A 19,975-nucleotide genomic window follows, 5' to 3' on the forward strand; every position below is an offset into this window, starting at 1 on the left:
TTTTTTATATAACTAGGACGGCAAACAAGTGTAGGGCCCACCTGACGGAAAGCGATTACCGTAGCTTGTAACACCAGAAGCATCGCGAACGCGTTGTCGACACTATCCCAAATCCCCACCAGGAGCTCTGATCACCTTACTCACCAACAGGAAACAACACTGCTTGAAAACAGTTTTATTTAGCTGTGATCTTCTGTAAGGTCAAAGTATTAACCCAGTCGGGCTGCTCTATATTTTGAGCAGAAAATTTCCTGCTGTGCCCTACCTCAGTTGTGTGTCAAGGGCAAAAAACAAATTTTGTTGCACGTTTTATTGTCACATAATTATGTGACTTTCCAACAAAAAAAAAAACATCAAAATCGGTTCCTAAACAATGAAGTTATCCGCGAACACAAATTAAAAAAAATATGTATATATACGGTCGAATTGAGTAAAATCCTCCTTTTTTGAATCGGTTAACAAAATAAAAATATATATAAATTAGAAAACAATAAAAATACAGTCAAACTAAGAACCTACTCCTTTTACTGAAGTGGGTTTATATAGATAAACATAATATGAAAACAATCAAATTGTTAATTTTAGTAAAGTTCGAAACGTTCTTCTATAAAAAAAGATTGTATTCGGCTCTGCTTTACACGTTTTTCGTTACGTAGATAGGTATACGTACTAGCGTTAACAGGTTTTAAAGTTTACAACAGTGTTTGTCAAACAATATTTAAATTAAATTACAAATTTGTAACAAGAAAACTTTGTTTTTAACCGACTTCAAAAGAAGGAGGAGGTTACTCAATTCGACCGTATATATTTTGTTTTTTTTTTTATGTATGTTCGGGGATAACACCGTCGTTTATGGACCGATTTCGACAATTCTTTTTTTGTTGGAAAGGAGATATCCCTAGTTTGGTACCATGATAAGGAAACCAGGATCTGATGATGGGATCCCAGAGAAATCGAGGGAAACTCTCTAAAATCCGCATAACTTTTTACTGGGTGTACCGACTTTGATGATTTTTAATTTAATCGAAAGCCGATGTTTATCATGTGGTCACATATAAATTTCATCGAGATCTGATTACAACTTTTGGAGTAATCTTTGATAATGCGTATTTACTTGACATTTTTTTCGTCTACCTAGGGTGTAGTACTTGTCGATATAATTGAAGTCGGTTTTTCTTAGTTTGCCTGCAATTACAATTATATTATTATAGGTATTGTTGGTGTTGATTGTAGACTAAATCTAGACTAGTGTCATTAAAAAAGTGATGTTCGAGTATTATCTACACTTTTTAACCGACTTCTATAAAAGGAGAAGGTTATAAATTCGATCGTTGTTTTTTGTGCACGTTAACCTCAGAACTTTTGACTGAGTGGACCGATTCAGATAATCTTTATTTAAAGGCGGTGCGTATCATGTGCCACCATTCCAATTTAATTGAAATCTAACAAGAACTTTTCGAGTAACATCTAATAATCCGTATTTACTGGACAGATTTTTCGTCGACCTACGTTGTACTATACCGCATAACTTTTCATCGGGTATACCGATATTGATGATTCTAGTTTTATTAGAAAGCTGTAGCATATCTTATAGTTGCATTTAAATTTGATCGAGATCTGTTGACTACTTTTTGAGTTATCTGTGATGACACGTAGTTACTTTACTATTTTTTCGTTTTCTTACGTTGTATGACTTGTCAATATAATTTAAATCACTTTTTTCGTTTGTGGGCAAACGCAATTATTATACTTTATAATAGTTCTTACGGTATCGAAAATGTGTTGCGGACCCAGGAAACGACGAGGCGCATATAGTCTTTTATATTTCTAAGCACATGATAAAGTGTTAAATACATTAATTAAAAAATAAATATTTCTTTTCAGTTATTATTGGGAACATTATTCATAATCATAACCTATGTGATGTCTGGGCAACTTATGGAAGTACATCGGCTATTTCTATTCCTGGTAATTGCTATAATTACCGGCATATGTTCGGAAGGATTGGGTCTGTTTGTCGGTACCATGTTTAGCGTTACTGTAAGTAAATTTATGAATAACCATATTTTTCTTTTTTTCAGTTTTATAGTATTAGGTACCTAATTAAAAACGAGGAAACACTATAGGTTTCCAAGAGTTTCTTATAATTAATAAGTGTAATAATAATATATATGTTGCAGTCAGAACTCTTAACCAGTCAAAAGTACTATTGACTAGCGAAATCAGTCAAAAGTACTTTTGACTGGACAAGTTGGTCAAAAGTGGTTTTGACTGAAAATTATTGGTTATTAGTACTTTTGACTGACGCTCTCCGTCAAAAGTAGTTTTAACTGCAAAAAAGCGTCAGTCAAAAGCACTATTAACTCGTTAGATGTGAATAAATTTAGTCAAATGATCCTGATAAACCATAATAAATTTATATTCGCGATCTTCTTGCGACTGCATGTCAATCAGATCGACTTGGTGCGGCTGTTCATTTCAGTGTGCAGGATCGGTTTCTAAACCTGACCTATCCTTTTCTTGCTTTTCTTCCTTTAGCATACTTCGCACATTGATAAATATATATTAATCATTTCTTTTGTAACATTAGCGTATTTTTTTGCCGTTTCATTCTTAAGTCTATCGCGACCACCATGTCCTATAGAAATATGAGCAGCATCAATAATGTCGTAGACTTCCTCAGCCGGCAAAAATATTTGACAGGTTCTGTGTTTGTAACTATTTTTTTTATACCACAAATTCAATGTGTTAAAGCGTTGTAGTCTACTGTACTGTAATGGTGTTTCCTTTTCATTAAATTTCGCGTCTTCCACATCCATTGCAAACTTTTCAAATTTTTCTTTTGTCATCACATTGAAATGACTATCTTACATATCTTCCATCGCTAAAATTCTTTGCAAAAAGCGTTCTTTCTTTTCGTAGTCACTCATTTTTGTTCTAATATCAGACGTTCTCCACTAATAATGAGTAATATAAAAGTTTATATGTGCGTTTGTCGTTATTTTTATCGACCACCTTAACTTTTTAAGAGTTTTGACTGATACAACCAGACAAAACGACTTTTGACGGAATCATGTAGTCAAAAGTACTTTTAACCAGCTCCATTGGACAAAAGAACTTTTAACTGTTATTTTAGTCAAAAGTATTATTGACTAAAGCAAACGGTCAAAAGTACTTCTGACTGATTTTGCTAGTCAATAGTGCTTTTGACTGGTTAAGAGTTTTGACTGCAACATATATAACCTGTACAGAAAAGAGGCGGAAGGGCCATTTCTACTCCTTTATGGTTTAACGTCTACCCCAGAATGTTAGGATAATCAATCAAAATTCTAAGCTGGACACCTAAGAAATCTGTCAAGTTCGTCTTTTTTGCAAACAAACCTAGAACTCCCTGAGAAAAACAACACAACTACCCACAACGCCAATCTATGGCGTAAAGGCTAATAAACTGAATCGTAACCTGTCATAATCATGTTTTAAGCTAATAATTATATTATTTTTTGTTTAGAACGGGTCGATCGTCGGTCCTGCAATCGTTGCACCACTACTGGCATTGTGTTGTTACGGGACGGGTTTTGGAGCATCGATAGAAAAAATGATGAGATTTCTCATGTCAATATCCTATTTACGTTATAGTGTAACCGGATTTTGTTTAGCACTATACCACAAGCGACCATTTTTAGAGTGCAGCACTGACGTATGTCTATATTCAGATCCAAGAATATTTTTAAGAGATTTAGGAATGGCAACTGATACTTATGGAACTCAAATCATATTTTTGACTATATTTACAATATTATTTAGAGTAGCAGCATACTTTGCGTTAAGATACCGTCTTACATCTGAATTCACAAGCAAATTTATGACACATATTAGCAAATTTTTAAAACACAGATAAAAAAAGTGAAAAATATAAAACAAATAAAGTTTTAACAAAGAGGTTTTTTGAATTGTATGTGAATAGAAAATATATAATAGGTAAATTATAAAAATGTTTATAGATATTACGAGCAAATTAATATCGATAATTGTTTTGAAGTAGTTCGTGTTTTTGCCTCTTTTTATTTTAAGGACACTTTTCATTTAAACTTAAGTAGGTAAAGTACCTATATTGGATGAAAAACATTTTATATCTTTTAAATATTAAAGATAGCTGGACTATACCTATGCGAAGATAACATAACAATAATTATAACTTTTAGTATGTAATTAAATTTTATGTAAGAAAAATATAAGAAGGTAAACAACGGGTTGGTAAAATACCAAGTAGGTAATGGATGTTCTGTGATTTTATGCTAAGATATTTTGAATAATCTAGTACGTTAAATTTCGAGACAGTTTTACTAGTAAAGCTGTATAAGTGTTTACCTATATAGTAAAGACAAGATACAGGAGAGAACGTTCCACACACAAATCAAATCATTAAAATGACCTAAATTGGCTGGAACTGTAAATACGTGAAAATGATATTTAAAATGTAGGCATATTTGATTCCTAGGATATATTATATAGTATAGTAAATATTATATGTTTTGTGCCTAAAATGATGTCAAAATACATTAAAAATTAAAGGTGATAGCGAAATATGTGTTGTATTTTATTTTATTAATATATTTTTAACCGACTTCAAAAAAAGGAAGAGGTTACTCAATTCGACCGTATATATATTTTTTTATGTATGTTCGGGGATAACTCCGTCGTTTATGAACCGATTTTGGAAATTCTGTTTTTGTTGGAAAGGAGATATCCCTAGTTTGGTACCATGATAAGGAAACTAGGTTCTGATGATGGGATCCCAGGAAATCGAGCGAAACTCTCGAAAATCCGCATAACTTTTTACTGGGCGTACCGATTTTAATGATTTTTAATTTAATCGAATGCCGATTTTTATCATGTAGTCACATTTAAATTTCATCGAGATCTGATTACAACTTTTGGAGTAATCAATCTTTGATAATGCGTATTTACTTGACTATTACGTCTACCTACGTTGTATTACTTGTCGATATAATTGAAGTCGGTTTTTCTTCGTTTGCCTGCAAACACAATTATACTATAATTTTATTTGAATTTCAACTAAAATTCTTGTAACACTTAATATTCAAGACTGGTTAGTCTTGGATATTGACTGCCCCGCCATCTGTTTTCGTGCGGCCCGCACGAATAATTTAACTAGTGCGCTAACTATCTAAGCCGATTAGAGGGCAAAAAGACTATGTGAAAATTTGGCAAATATGCCAAGCAATAATATTCGCAATATTTATTTGAACTGTATTCATTTGATATATAGGTAAATATAATGGCAGCGTTTCTTCACTTTTACGCATTTGTTTTTAAGTCGTATTTTTAATCTTAGGTACATTTTTTTTTTTTTTATATTTAGTTTATATTTAGTTGTGATTTATCGACAAGCATTAACACTTAGTACTTAAATCTCAAATTATTTCAGTCTATCACATTCCACTGCAGGACATATTATGCTTTCCCAAGTTCGTTCCATCAATCCCGCATCGTCCGCAATCCTCATACAGTCTCCATGCAGATACAGCCTATGCAGATAGTGGGTCCAGCGGGTTGCAGGACACTTACTGCCTTGCGCATCCAGCACTCGGTTGCTACTCCAGAATACGTAGGTTTGCTACAGCAAAATTGGTAGTGCGACACACGTGATCGGCCCACTATTACTTCAATTTGCAGATTCTACGAGCTATGTCCGTTATTTCCATTCTTTTGCGAATATTCTCAATTCTAATCCTATATTTAAGAGACGATCCTAATATTGACCTGTGGACTACTCTCTTCATCAACATCCGCATCTTGGAACCGTAATTGTCTTGAAATAATCAACACAAGTTTCGCATTACGAATTTTTTTAAGTCAAGGCGAAGCCGTATGTGACACCAAAAAAAAAAATTAAAGGAGATATCCAGAAACAAATTTTTATGAAGACTTAAAAATTGTCGCAATATAAATAGCGGCAGTACGAATTTATATATTAAAAAAAAGTATGCCACCCAGCTCAACTGACTCCTATCGCCAAGCTGGTTCGACTCGATGGAGTATGTAGACATTATTAGTAGGTAGTATTATTTTTTACAAATTTTAATAGTGTCCATCCTTCCTCGTCCTTCGTTCGTTCGTTCCTTCGTCCTTTACTTGTGTGTAGCATCCTTCCATCCACAGTTTGGTATAACACACATTCTTCAAATCCCCGCGGACCAAAACCAGACGATGCGCTCCGGGTACTGCTCTAGTTCTGGTGTGTTGACGGAACGGCGGACGGAGTAGGCGGGTTTGCTCGCCCGCACAGAGGCGCGCAAGCGCATGCCGCCGGGTAGCGCTGGGCGCCCAGCAGTTTCTACGGGGATGCTTGGTGTGACCCGGTGGTCGAGGACGAGCTGGACCACACGATCGCCCGGACTCAGGCGGTAGGGTAGCTCCTGGATCTCGTCTCCCTCCTGCAGACGGCGGAGAGACTTAGAAAAGTTGAGCGTCCCTTCCGACGGGGCCGAAAGGCCATCACTGGGGGGCAAAAAGGAAAAAAGATGTGGATTTTAGTGGATAATCTGACATTGCCCCTTACGCTGGGAGTTCTGCACTCCCGTCACCCTCGTGTGGCGTGGCTAGTGCGTAAATGCATTTCCCCATCTATAAAAAAGGCATGCTCGAGCAGATGGCATATGATATCCGGAGTATGGCCATGTACGGGGCACCCGTCTGGGCGGACGCCCTCGGTCGCGCTAACAAGACGCTGCTACGACGTCCGCAGCGGGTCATCGCGACGAGGGCGATACGCAGTTACGAGACGATGTCCTGGACGGCGGCGTGCGTGCTGGCCGGCGAACCCCACTGGGAACTGCAGGCGGAGATCCTCGCCGAAATTTACCACTTCGTGGCGGCGAGGAGATCCCAGAAGAAGCCCCTGACTTTGGAGGAGGTCGCACGCATGCGGAGGCAACCGCAGGATACCCTGTTGTGGACGGAGGACCTGGCCCCGCCGGTCCCCGGGCAGTGGACGGTGGATGCGATCAGGCCGATCCTTCGGAAGTGGGTGAGGCGGTAGTTTGGGCCACTGACTTTCCGTTTGGTGCAGGTATTTTCCGGACACGGGTGCTTCGTTAAGTACCTGCACCAAATCGCGAGACGGGAGGCGACTCCAGCCCGGAGGTTTCGTCCGGGCCTACCGCCGGGGCGAGGTGGCGAATGCTAGCGCGACCCCATCTCGCCCCACCCAGGCAGACCACTGCTCACACGTGGTGATTTTTCTGGCCCCGCGCCGAAGGGTATCCATGACAGATTTTCCCCACGTAAAAAAAAGGTGGCATATGATGATTTCGCCACGAACGATTGGCTGCTTAGGCCAACCCAATACTGATGATTTCATGGTCACACTGTTCCGTACGTAAAAAAAGTAATTTATCATGCACCGCTGTCCAGTCTAATTTAGCGGCATCTTCATGTAAGAGATCCTAATCCATGCCACAGAAATTGCGCTGCAGAAGGATGCTAGACTTAGCTTTTGGGAGTCTGACCTTGTAGGAAAGAAATATGAGATCATAGTAGATAAGAAAACTCTACGGCTGTGCACTGACCATGCTTTTCAACGTGGTTAGGGGAGGAGACAAGTAAATTAAGGAGAGTAAGAATAATATATAAATAATATATATTTCTGTTGTTATATTGATTGTTTGTTACAGAACTATCATTTAATTTTATTATGAAATATATTTTTGGAGCCATTGAAAATATCTACGCTTTGAAATTTCAAACTATAGGTGTTAGGTAATCTTATTAGTACTATTAGTAATTCTGTACACAGTTAATAGGCGAGTGTATCCCATGCGCCGTCTCTGCTGAAAATTCCAAATAAAAACGATGATTTGTATGGGAAGTTATTGTAAACTATTGTGTGTTTGAAACAGGGATTCCAAAATTTTCATAAAATTTTCATACATTCTTATCTGTTTTTATTTTGGCTATCTATAATATAACAAGGTATGTGAGTACAAAACTAGAGAAATAGTTACAAAATTATTGTATCAAAATTATTTCCCTCTATGACAAGCTATATGTTTTATATTATCAAAATCAAAATAACTTAATTCAAATAGGTTTCAAAAGCACTTTCAAATCGTCATTTTACAAATGAAATTTTTTAAGTGAGGTTTATTTTTAAAGTGAAGCTACCACCGATTTAGAATGTAGATTCTGCAGAGAAGAATCGACCAGAAACTCCACAGTTGCTCTGTAGAAAATATTATATAAACTTATTATCATGACAATAAATGCTAATATTTGTTAAATTACTCAAATATAGCTTTGACAATCATTGATTAATTTTTCTTACAACATTTTAATAATAAATGTTATCTATGTGCTAAGTATAGTTGAATAATATTCTTATCAATATATTTTTTATGTTATCATAATCTCTATATTGATGGAATTTCTAACATAAAATCAGTTTATGTATCATATATTAAACCAAGTATGATTCTTATGTAATCGAACAGCATCGACAATATCGACAGTAAATAAGCTAAAAAAACCAAAATGATTTTTTGCACCTGAAATACTTATAAGAAAATCTTAAAAATAAATAACATTTAAAAATGTTTAAATATATTATTATGAGAAAACAAGAGAAATATTAATAAGCAAAATGATTTATTGCCAATTTAATATCAACATAATAATCTTTATATTACAACTATGCAATCATTTTTATACTATATAAAATTTTTGTTTCTTAAATATTATTAAATTAATCTTTGCAGACATCTAAAGCATCCTGCTTCTCTTCAACTAATTCTTTTCCTGTAATGTCAAGCTTCTCTCGTGCAAAATTGGAGATAGTCAGACCCTCAACAATCTTCCACTTGCCATTACTAATAGTAACGGGGAATGAATATACAACATCCCTTGGTGTGCCATATGACCCATCAGACACCACACCCATGCTCACCCAACGATCACCAGTGCCAAGGAACCAGTCCCTCATGTGATCAGATGCCGCTTTAGCGGCAGACAATGCAGATGACATTTTTCTAGCAGCAATGACAGCTGCTCCACGTTTTTGTACAGTGGTTACAAAGGCAGTCTTCAAAAATTCATCATCATTTATAGCTTCTGGTACAGATTTCTGTACTCCACCAATTGTAACAACAGCATTTGATGCATCAGGGAATTGAGTGGATGAGTGGTTACCCCAAATGATAACATTTTTAACATCCTTTACAGGTACCCCAAGTTTGGCAGCCAACTGAGATTGGGCACGATTTTGGTCAAGACGAGTCATAGCAGTAAAGTTTTCTTTAGGTATAGAGGGGGCATATTTAGAGCAAATCAAAGCATTTGTATTTGCAGGATTACCAACTACAAGAACCTTGACATCCTTGCGAGCTACTTTGTCAAGTGCTTGACCCTGTTCTTTGAAAATACGTACATTGGCAGAAAGAAGGTCCTTTCTTTCCATGCCTTCTCTTCTGGGCATAGCACCAACTAGGAAGGCAGCAGCTACATCCTTGAAAGCCTCCTCAGGGTTAGCAGTGGGCAAAACTCCAGCGAGAAGGGGCAAAGCACAATCTGCCAATTCCATAACAACTCCTTCTAAAACACCCATCATAGGGGCAATGTCAAGAAGATGGAGATATACAGGCTGCTCTGGACCAAACACTGCCCCAGAAGCAATCTGGTACAGAAGCGAGTAAGCAATTTGACCAGCAGCACCCGTTACGACTACTTTGATAGGTGAAGCCTGAAAATTAGAAAAATGAAATATTTAATCATAAATCATAAAACATGAATAGGTGCATTAATTTTATCGTAACTAAATACCACCATTGTTTCAACAACTACAGTTGTTTCGGCACTTTTTTTGCGCCCCTTTCGTTCTTTTTTTCTCCACAACACAAAAAAGATATTGTTAACGCTTATGTTTTTTACCGCTACTACATATTAAATAATAGTAATCATCATTTAGAATTATAGATAAACCCCCACTTTTCATGTTTCTTATCATTCTTATTGTTTTACTAAGATATTTGGTCACAAATTCCAGTTCCAGTTTTTTACGAAAGGTCATATGAATGTCAACATAGTTAATAAACTTATAACACTTACCATTTTATTATAATCTCAAGTTTTCCAAAAACACAATTTCTGAAATATACAACTGTATATTGTTCCAGCACTTGCCGGCTTTATTCAAAAATACTCGATTGCACTTAAAATAAACCGGTTAAGTTTACTTTCCGTCTTCTTCTGGAATTAAAATTTAAAACTTCACTCTGCTTCACTATATGATGTGCATCACTGATGTGAAATTACAGATTACTTGATATTTTACTGTTTTACGTTTCTGTATATTTTATCTATATCCTTGTCACGATATACTAATACATGATTAATACCATGGATTAATACCAAGACAAAGCTTGTTGATTAATACCAATTAAGACTTTATAAATGTTGCTAAATTTGTCGTAACAGAAAACTTAACATTTAATTTAGTAATTATTTACTACGAAACATGAACGATATTTTATATGAACAAAAACACCTACCCCACCCCAGCCTGCAAAATAATGATATTTGTAATAAAAAAAATACTAATTGATAGATTTTGAATTGCTCAATTCAACTACGTTGTCCTTTTAAATTGCTCACCTCAAATTATTTAATTAAAAATCAATTTTTTTTTTAAAATCAAATATTTTCAAACTCCTATATCTTTTGATGTATACAATATTTTAAATTGCTCAAAGTGTTAAAAAACTGCTCAAGTTGCATTTATAATTGCTCAAGTATAGTTTGGAACAGATCCACTTCCCTTAATTTTTAAATAAATATAAATAGTTTGCACAAATAAAATATTGATATTTGTAAAAAAAAAAAATACTAATCGATACATTTTCAATAGCTCAATTCAACTACGTTGTCCTTTTAAATTGCTCACCTCAAATTATTTAATTATAAATTAAAAAAGTCGTTGAAAAATATTCTTTTATCAATATTTTCAAACTCCTGTATCTTTTGATATATACAATATTTTAAATTACTCAACGTGTTAAAACCCTGCTGAAGTTGCATTTATAATTGCTCAAGTACAGATTTGAACAACTCCACTTTCCTTAATTTTTAAATAAATATATAAAGTTGGAACAAATTTAACGTTTATATCGATAAAGTGAGCGCTGCAGATGCGCATAGACAATGATGGGAAGCCAAAAAAATTGCGGATATTCGTAATAAAAAGATGCTAATCGTTCGATTTTCAATAGCTCAATTCAACTACGTTGGCCTTTTAAATTGCTCACCTTAAACTATTTAATAGAAGCAACCGGCAATTGAGGATAACAGTGGAAAGTAATGTTACTTTAACAATGTAGGTGAATCCTGATAACTAATAAAAGTAGGTAATTATTTTAATTATACGAGGAAAGTATGAAATCTGCCTGCCAAAAAAGTGGGGCTGTTCCAAACTGAACTTGAGCAATTATAAATGCAACTTGAGCAGTTCTTTAACACTTTGAGCAATTTAAAATATTGTATACATCAAAAGATATAGGAGTTTGAAAATATTGATAAATGAATTTTTTTCAACGACTTCTTTGATTTTTAATTAAATAATTTGAGGTGAGCAATTTAAAAGGACAACGTAGTTGAATTGAGCTATTGAAAATCGAACGATTAGCATCTTTTAATTACGAATATTCGCAATTTTTTTGGCTTCCCATCATTATCTATGCGCATCTGCAGCGCTCAATTTATCGATATAAACGTTAAATTTGTTCCAACTTTATATATTTATTTAAAAATTAAGGAAAGTGGAGCTGTTCAAATCTGTACTTGAGCAATTATAAATGCAACTTCAGCAGGGTTTTAACACGTTGAGCAATTTAAAATATTGTATACATCAAAAGATATAGGAGTTTGAAAATATTGATAAATGAATTTTTTCAACGACTTCTTTGATTTTTAATTAAATAATTTGAGGTGAGCAATTTAAAAGGACAACGTAGTTGAATTGAGCTATTGAAAATCTATCGATTAGTATCTTTTTTATTACGAATATCCGCAATTTTTTGGCTTCCCATCATTGTCTATGCGCACGCGCAGCGTATATACACCTGTCTTATGATATAGACGATAAATTTGTTCAAACTATTTATATTTATTTAAAAATTAAGGAAAGCGGAGTTGTTCAAAACTGTATTTGAGCAATTATAAATGCAATTTCAGCAGGGTTTTAACACGTTGAGCAATTTAAAATATTGTATACATCAAAAGATATAGGAGTTTGAAAATATTGATAAATGAATTTTTTCAACGACTTTTTTGATTTATAATTAAATAATTTGAAGTGAGCAATTTAAAAGGATAACGTAGTTGAATTGAGCTATTGAAAATCGAACGATTAGCATCTTTTAATTACGAATATCCGCAATTTTTTTGGCTTCTCATCATTGTCTATGCGCATCTGCAGCGCTCACTTTATCGATATAAACGTTAAATTTGTTCCTACTTTACATATTTATTTAAAAATTAAGGAAAGTGGAGCTGTTCAAATCTGTACTTGAGCAATTATAAATGCAACTTCAGCAGGGTTTTAACACGTTGAGCAATTTAAAATATTGTATACATCAAAAGATATAGGAGTTTGAAAATATTGATAAATGAATTTTTTTCAACGACTTTTTTGATTTTTAATTAAATAATTTGAAGTGAGCAATTTAAAAGGCCAACGTAGTTGAATTGAGCTATTGAAAATCGAACGATTAGCATCTTTTTATTACGAATATCCGCAATTTTTTTGGCTTCCCATCATTGTCTATGCGCATCTGCAGCGCTCACTTTATCGATATAAACGTTAAATTTGTTCCAACTTTATATATTTATTTAAAAATTAAGGAAAGTGGAGCTGTTCAAATCTGTACTTGAGCAATTATAAATGCAACTTCAGCAGGGTTTTAACACGTTGAGCAATTTAAAATATTGTATACATCAAAAGATATAGGAGTTTGAAAATATTGATAAAAGAATATTTTTCAACGACTTTTTTAATTTATAATTAAATAATTTGAGGTGAGCAATTTAAAAGGACAACGTAGTCGAATTGAGCTATTGAAAATCTATCGATTAGTATTTTTTTTTACAAATATCAATATTTTATTTGTGCAAACTATTTATATTTATTTAAAAATTAAGGGAAGTGGATCTGTTCCAAACTATACTTGAGCAATTATAAATGCAACTTGAGCAGTTTTTTAACACTTTGAGCAATTTAAAATATTGTATACATCAAAAGATATAGGAGTTTGAAAATATTTGATTTTTTTTTTAAATTTTGATTTTTAATTATATAATTTGAGGTGAGCAATTTAAAAGGACAACGTAGTTGAATTGAGCAATTCAAAATCTATCAATAAGTTTTTTTTTTATTACAAATATCATTATTTTGCGGGCTGGGGTGGGGTAGGTAACAAAAACGGCTACAAGAAGTTGTATAAAATTGTCCTTGAGTAGGTACCATAGAGAAAAATAATATACCTGTCAGAGCTGCCAGGTACACAAAAAGTGTGATCGTACGCCAACTACAAAAAAAATCGTATGTCAAGGAAATTTTGAAATAAAAAGATCGTACAGCCCTTAAGACTAAGTACTAATTTTTATTAAAAAAATTATCAAAATTCGTTTAATTTTAGAAAATAAATGTAATAAAACTATTTGTTACACTCATACAAAATTTTCTGTGGTCATATTTTTTAATAAAAGAATTTGGTGGGTTAAACTTCGTAAAATTTTCGTTTCTTCTTAATTGATTGCTTAGCTAATAATTTACACTTACTTGTATCATTGGATAAACTGTTTCTAAGTTTTGTTTTGATTAAATAAACTTCGCTGAATGCTCGTTCACAATCTGCAAAGTAATCGAGAAAACATAACAAATTTAAAGCAAATTGAGCCAGTGTTTTATAATTTTCAAATTGTTTTTCATTTCAAATGTGTTTTTTTTTTCAAGTCGCAATTAATATCGAAAGAGAAAATATATATATTAGTTTTGTTAGAAAGCAAACAAATACAGATCTTATATGATTATTCAAAGAGACTTCATTCAAGTAAAAGATCTAGGCACGCGTTAGGTAGTTGGGGTAGTTCTCCTAAATTCATACTTGCCGGTGGATGACGTTTTTTAATTATGAAATGCTTGAATAGGAATATAAAAATCGTACATTTTGTGTACGATCTTGGTCTAGCGATCGTACATGAGTAAAATGCAAAAAAAATCGTATGAGTACGATTAAAATCGTACATTTGGCCTGATACCTGTACAGTTACTAACAGGCTACAGTCTGTAGGTAGTGTACCTAATTCTTTACTGTACGAATCACATAGTACATTGAAATAGTAGATATGAATTCTGAAAAAAAAAAAAACGAAAATAAAATTTTTTAGTGGTTTTGTGGCTTTTATTGAAAATAAAATGTAGTAACAAACATAATAAAATATTTATCACGTTAAAAAAATTGAGACCATAATACAAAGCAAGTTATTTTACTCTTTGGCATAATATATGGTTTCATATGCATTTGCTCAGTAAGTAGTTCAAAAATTTCAAAAACATAAATAATACAAATATATAATATATACCTGCCTATCCTCAAGCTGAACCACAGACATATAAGAGAAATCCTCTCAATATCAAGAGTCCTCTTATATGTCTGTGAGCTGAACTGACTGACTGACTAAGAATTTTGTTGATTATCTCAAACTTATTAAGTTTTTTACCTAAATAAGACGTGATTCATCGTTGTTTGCACCTATTACACAAAATGTAAGTTATACAGGTAACTTTATGATACAGTTCATGCGTTTATTTCATCCTTCATAGACATATATAATTGGCAGACATATTAATAAGATATATAATATAAGTATATATAATATATATATATATATATATATATATATATATATATATATATATATATATATACTATATAATAAGACATATACATTGGTCTTACCCATGGGTCTTACCAAAGTGTGAACTGAGCTTATTGCGTTAAAATGACATAACAAAGTAGGTAACCTATTGTACGTATAATCTGTGTCTGTGAAATAACCAGTAGGGCGACACTTTTTTTGCTATACTTTGTATACCAAACTTGAATTTTTATATAAATTGGCAAAATTGTACGTCAAAATGAAAAAATTTAAACGTCGGAAACGTCGTAATTGTCAAATTTTGACTCGAACAATTATTTCCTAACCGCCATATTATATTGCAACCACCGAGTAACCACGCCCGGAATTTTGGATTTTTAGTTTTTTCTGCATATATATTTTCTGAGCCCTAATACTTTATTGTGAGAATATTATTCGTCGCTTCTAGGGATTTACTATGGGTTTGTATTTGAACCTGAATCATTGGTCTTTTTGGTCGAACGAAGTAATTTTGCTTTTGAAAATAAGTTCTTAATATCTATATCAACAGAAAATAATAGTATTTTATAGTTATACCTATATTTTTATTACTTATACTATATTTTTCTGTTTTCATTCCTTTAGAAAATACAGTGAAACATAATGTAAGATATCATAAATGTACTATTTGTGGTCTAAAGAGGACCCCTGGACTGGAGCCAATGTATTTTTGAAGAAGTTTCCACTTGATCCAGATCGGTTAGTGTAAATATTACTATGCTCTGTGGTGTTAACAATAGAACAATACAATATTTAAATAAATTCTACTTATAATCTTTATAACAGTAAATAGCTAACTGTAGTAATAAAGTAACATTAAAGTATTATACATACTTAAGTATACTAGAAAACTAGTTTTAGACTATGTAAAATTTAAACTTTTAATTTAAATTGACGATTAAAATTCTACTCTCAGGTGTCATTCTTGGGTCAAAGCAGTTGGGAATGAAGACTGCTTACATACCCGTTAAAAAATTGCATGAAATTAAATATTTGTGTGGATATCACTTTGAAAAAAAGTATTTTAATACAAAGGGCAATAGATTAATTAAAAATACTATTCCAACATTAAATTTGCCACAATCATTGGATGTCTTCTAGTCTTTTGGTAGATTTTCCTTTATATGGTGAAGAAAAAGAAAAATCTCAAGTCTTGAAAGGTACATTTTTTTTTATATGTTTATGATAATTATAAATTACATGATTAACATAATTATGAAAATATTTATTTTTTCTCAATGTTCTTGTTTAGCTATTTGTCTAGCCTTATTTCTGGTTCATAATATGCTAATTGATGTTTATGATAAATTCTTTTTTATTTTCTAGTTTTCAAGATATAACAAATTCAGAGAATGTGCAATGCAATGAAAATATTTTATCTAAAAGTGAGTAAACTACTTTATTATATTATATTTATTTATGTTGTTAGAAGTAACAAGTGTTTTTAAGAGGTACAGCATCTTGTTAGTTCATGTTTGGTTATGTAATATATTTTTAATGATGGATAAAATTAAGATTTTTATTGTTAATTAAATGAACTTACTTATAATTTTAATAACTTGCTGTTGCAAGTCTTATACATTTTTAATAAGTGACAAAAAGTTTTCTTGAAAACAATGTCTTGTTGTTTCAAGGACTGTCTTACTAAGTATGTACTGGAAATTTAAAAAAAAAAATAAAGATGAGATTATATAAAAGCCATACAAATGTTCACAATTGTACTGTATAGAAAAAGATAATTTTTAAATATATTTTGTACTGATAATGGCAGTACAATCTCAGTTGTAATAAATATCATATAATAGATTATTGTTAGTCAATGTTCTAAAAAATCATCTGACATATATTTAATTTATTATTTATACATTTACCTAGATAATATTGGCCCTTAGATATCAGATATCTAAGGCTGATTGATATACATATCGCTGATAAAATGAGAGATATATGTAAAACACTTTCTGAGAATCTTTAATATCTTTTAACACATATATGCAACGATTCACAACATATGATACAAATGATCCAATGCAGTATAAGATTTTTAGTTTTATTTTTCTATAAAATGATTATGAATAACACCTTCGGAAAATAATCATTTTCATCTTCTATATAACAAGATAAGTAATCATTAACTTTAATTTTAAAATAAAAATAATTTCATATCAAATCTATACTATTAGTATAAAGCTGAAAAGTTTGTTTTCTTGAACGCGCTAATCTCTGGACTTACTGGACCAATTTGAATTTTTTTTCAGTATTTGATAGCCCATTTATCAAGGAAGGCACTTCATATAGGCTATATATTATCTCGCAAAGACCAATAAGAGTGGACCACCAATGAAGAATGTTTCAAAATCGGATTTTTTCCTTCTGAGACCTTCCCCAGCTAGCCCAAAGTAACTATTCCACGTGGACAAAGTTGCGGGTAGAAGCTAGTAGAAAATAAAATTCAGATAATTTAAGAGTGAGTAAATAATGGAAAATGTAAAAAAAAAATAACAAGTAATAGATACTAGATATATTTAGATATTGTACTACTATTTTTCAGATGCTGAATACAGCTTTCTACTTCGCAGCCACCACAAGGACTTACTTTTGAAAAAACACTAGGTAAGAATAACAAATGAAAATTTCACATTTTTGATTACATAAAACATTAACAAGTAACATGTCTACTATAAGCATATGGCTAACTAGCATTTAATTTTATGACACAAGTTCACTTTCTTATATAAAATATTTCTCTAACTGTATATGTTACTACATAGATAATTATAAGCAACTAAAACATTTTTATGTATTAATTTTTTTTTTTAATGTTTATTTGTCTCAAAATTGAATTTTATACATTATTATATAATATTTTATTGTTATAATATTTCAAGTAAATTGAAGAAAAAGGGAAAAAAAAATAATTACTTTCAATGATTCCAATTGTACCATGCAATGGGCATTCCTTTGTCGTATACTTGTGTTATTATTTAAAGCAAAATTAAATACATATTAAACTGTAATGATCACTAATAAAATATATCAATATTAGCGTTGTTTAATATTGAAATAAAAATAATAAATGTATCTTAATATAATAAAAGCAATAAATTATTTTATAATATTATATTTAAGTAAAAATTTATGAAATTAAAGGAATAGATCACATTATACATAATATTGTATACTTTCAACAAAAAAATGTATATATAATAACAGGACTTTTTTTAAATTTCAGATTCTACATTAACTGAACGTGAGAAGATCCTGCTGAGTCATTTGACTCAAACTAAATTAAGCTTAAAGCGTTTGGCAGTCGAAATGCGAACTGTGAGGAAGACACAAATAAATTGTTTGTAGCTTATAACGATATTAGCAGGGTCCGCACTGACATGCCTAATAGAAATAATAATGATGACATTCAAGTTGTTGATGAGATATTTTATCCTGTTTTGTCTTTGCCCAATGAAATCGATTTCTTTTTATATGAAAATGATTTATGTAACTTTTTGGAGCAGCCAGTAGTATATGTTAGTGGTTATTTAGCTGCAAAATTATTAGATAGAACGAAATGTCAGAAATGTAAAGATTCGTTAAAAGTTGATAAACCAGTAGACGACTTAAACAATTATATTAGTTTTAAAGAATGTTGGAAAGATTCGAGCTCATTGTGCTTTCCTTCTAAACCTTTATGTCATTTTGTAAACAAGAGCCAAATTCATTTCAAAGCTATTATATCTCAGGACTTACAAATTAAAAATATAAAGCAGTAGACTATTTGCAATTAAGTAATGAGCATTTTATAGAAAAAAACAAATCAATTAATTCATAATCTTTGTTTATTATTCATTAGAAAATCATGTAAAGACAAAAATATATAGATATATTAGAATAATGTGATCAAGACAAAGCTTAGATAACAATTTTTAAGATTCTTGTTGAATATTTATATTTATATTGTCAGTACTATAAAACAATGTTTGTAGAAAACATACATATTGGCAGTTCTTCTTGACATCTAATGTCTTTGCAATGTTTTTTGTTTTCCAAGTTTTTATATGTGTATATTTTAGCTTAGAAACAAAAAAAAAATTCCGCTGCGGCTTCGCATACATAGATTACGTGATTTTCGCTATTTCGTTTTCTCCCATAATCCGCTGTTCGTTTATCCACATACCATTAAATGGCGTACATGGAATTGTAGCATCCCGTGAAAGAATTTTTAAAATCGGTAGTACTTTATGGAATTACCTACTACAAACATTTAATAATACAAAAATAAGAATTTAGAAGATTACTCTAAATATGTTCTTATTATGTTTGTAAATCATTATGTTTTTTATCTGTATGCCTAGGATCATTATATAACGCTTTTCAGAATTGTTTTTACTTAGATAATATCTGTGTATATATGTTATGTTTGTTATTTACTGTATGTCGGATCGTTACATATGTAACGTTTAAAAATTTTAGATTTTTGTGAATATGTTATGGGTCAAATTCATCGTCTTGGTTGTTATTGATTGATAATTACTGTTTTGCAAGATCATTTCATTTGTATCACTTTTTAAGAGTTGATTTTTTTTGTGACTATGCTACGTTAAGTGTTAAATCATGTTGTTTGTTCATTTTTGATAATTACTTTTTGTTACTATTTAAGTTGTTTTGTTAATATTTTTTTTTATGCTTTAAAATCATCTTTTTTGTTATTGACTGACAATTACTATTAGAAACTATTTAATTTGTTTTGTAAATGTTTGTTATGCTTTTAAATCATCTTTTTTGTTATTGTTACTTACTGTTCCACGGGTTGCAGGTTCGATTCCCGCCTGAGATTGAATGTACTACGTGTATTTATATATTAATATATATATATATTATTTCTGTTTATTTATTTCAAAAAATGTACAGTCAGTTGTTACCTGTAACACAAGCATTAAGTTGCTTAACATAGGAATATATGACTGTGTGTATGTTATAAGATAATAATAAT

At 31.7% G+C, this 19,975-nt stretch overlaps 3 protein-coding genes and 2 long non-coding RNA genes across 7 annotated transcripts in view; 4 read left to right on the top strand and 1 right to left on the bottom strand.

Moving 5' to 3' along the window:
* Positions 1–4,448, top strand: part of LOC123655987 (ATP-binding cassette sub-family G member 1-like) — a 94,255-nt gene extending 89,807 nt beyond the window's left edge. The window contains exons 10-11 of the mRNA XM_045591712.1: positions 1,885–2,040; positions 3,509–4,448. Of these exons, the coding sequence (XP_045447668.1) occupies positions 1,885–2,040; positions 3,509–3,898 (546 nt within the window). The 3' untranslated portion in view covers positions 3,899–4,448. The remainder of the gene's footprint in view (positions 1–1,884; positions 2,041–3,508) is intronic.
* A 2,213-nt stretch (positions 4,449–6,661) lies between these two features.
* On the top strand, positions 6,662–7,063 carry LOC123655813. The gene has a single exon (XM_045591567.1). It carries the CDS (start codon positions 6,662–6,664, stop codon positions 7,061–7,063), a length of 402 nt encoding a protein of 133 aa, XP_045447523.1.
* Positions 7,064–8,648: 1,585 nt separating this feature from the next.
* LOC123655988 (malate dehydrogenase, cytoplasmic) lies at positions 8,649–10,140 on the bottom strand. The gene is made up of 2 exons (XM_045591713.1): positions 10,123–10,140; positions 8,649–9,757 (listed from the first exon to the last, which is right to left on the bottom strand). The coding sequence occupies exons 1-2, from the start codon at positions 10,123–10,125 to the stop codon at positions 8,765–8,767; spliced, it is 996 nt and encodes a 331-aa protein (XP_045447669.1). The 5' UTR covers positions 10,126–10,140; the 3' UTR covers positions 8,649–8,764.
* Positions 10,141–15,130: 4,990 nt separating this feature from the next.
* On the top strand, positions 15,131–17,557 carry LOC123655989. 3 transcript variants are annotated; one of them, XR_006743489.1, is made up of 4 exons: positions 15,131–15,410; positions 15,574–15,687; positions 16,315–16,373; positions 17,540–17,557. It is a non-coding gene; the product is annotated as an uncharacterized LOC123655989 (long non-coding RNA). The 3 variants fall into 3 exon arrangements; XR_006743487.1 differs by lacking the exon at positions 17,540–17,557 and adding an exon at positions 17,247–17,486; XR_006743488.1 differs by lacking the exon at positions 17,540–17,557 and adding an exon at positions 15,905–16,148 and having other exon boundaries at positions 16,315–16,498.
* Positions 17,556–19,035, top strand: LOC123655990. Its single transcript, XR_006743490.1, has 2 exons — positions 17,556–17,601; positions 18,221–19,035. It is a non-coding gene; the product is annotated as an uncharacterized LOC123655990 (long non-coding RNA).
* Positions 19,036–19,975: the final 940 nt, after the last annotated feature.

Source organism: Melitaea cinxia, chromosome 8 (genome assembly GCF_905220565.1).
Source record: "Melitaea cinxia chromosome 8, ilMelCinx1.1, whole genome shotgun sequence".
NCBI classification, from domain to species: Eukaryota; Metazoa; Arthropoda; class Insecta; order Lepidoptera; family Nymphalidae; genus Melitaea; species Melitaea cinxia.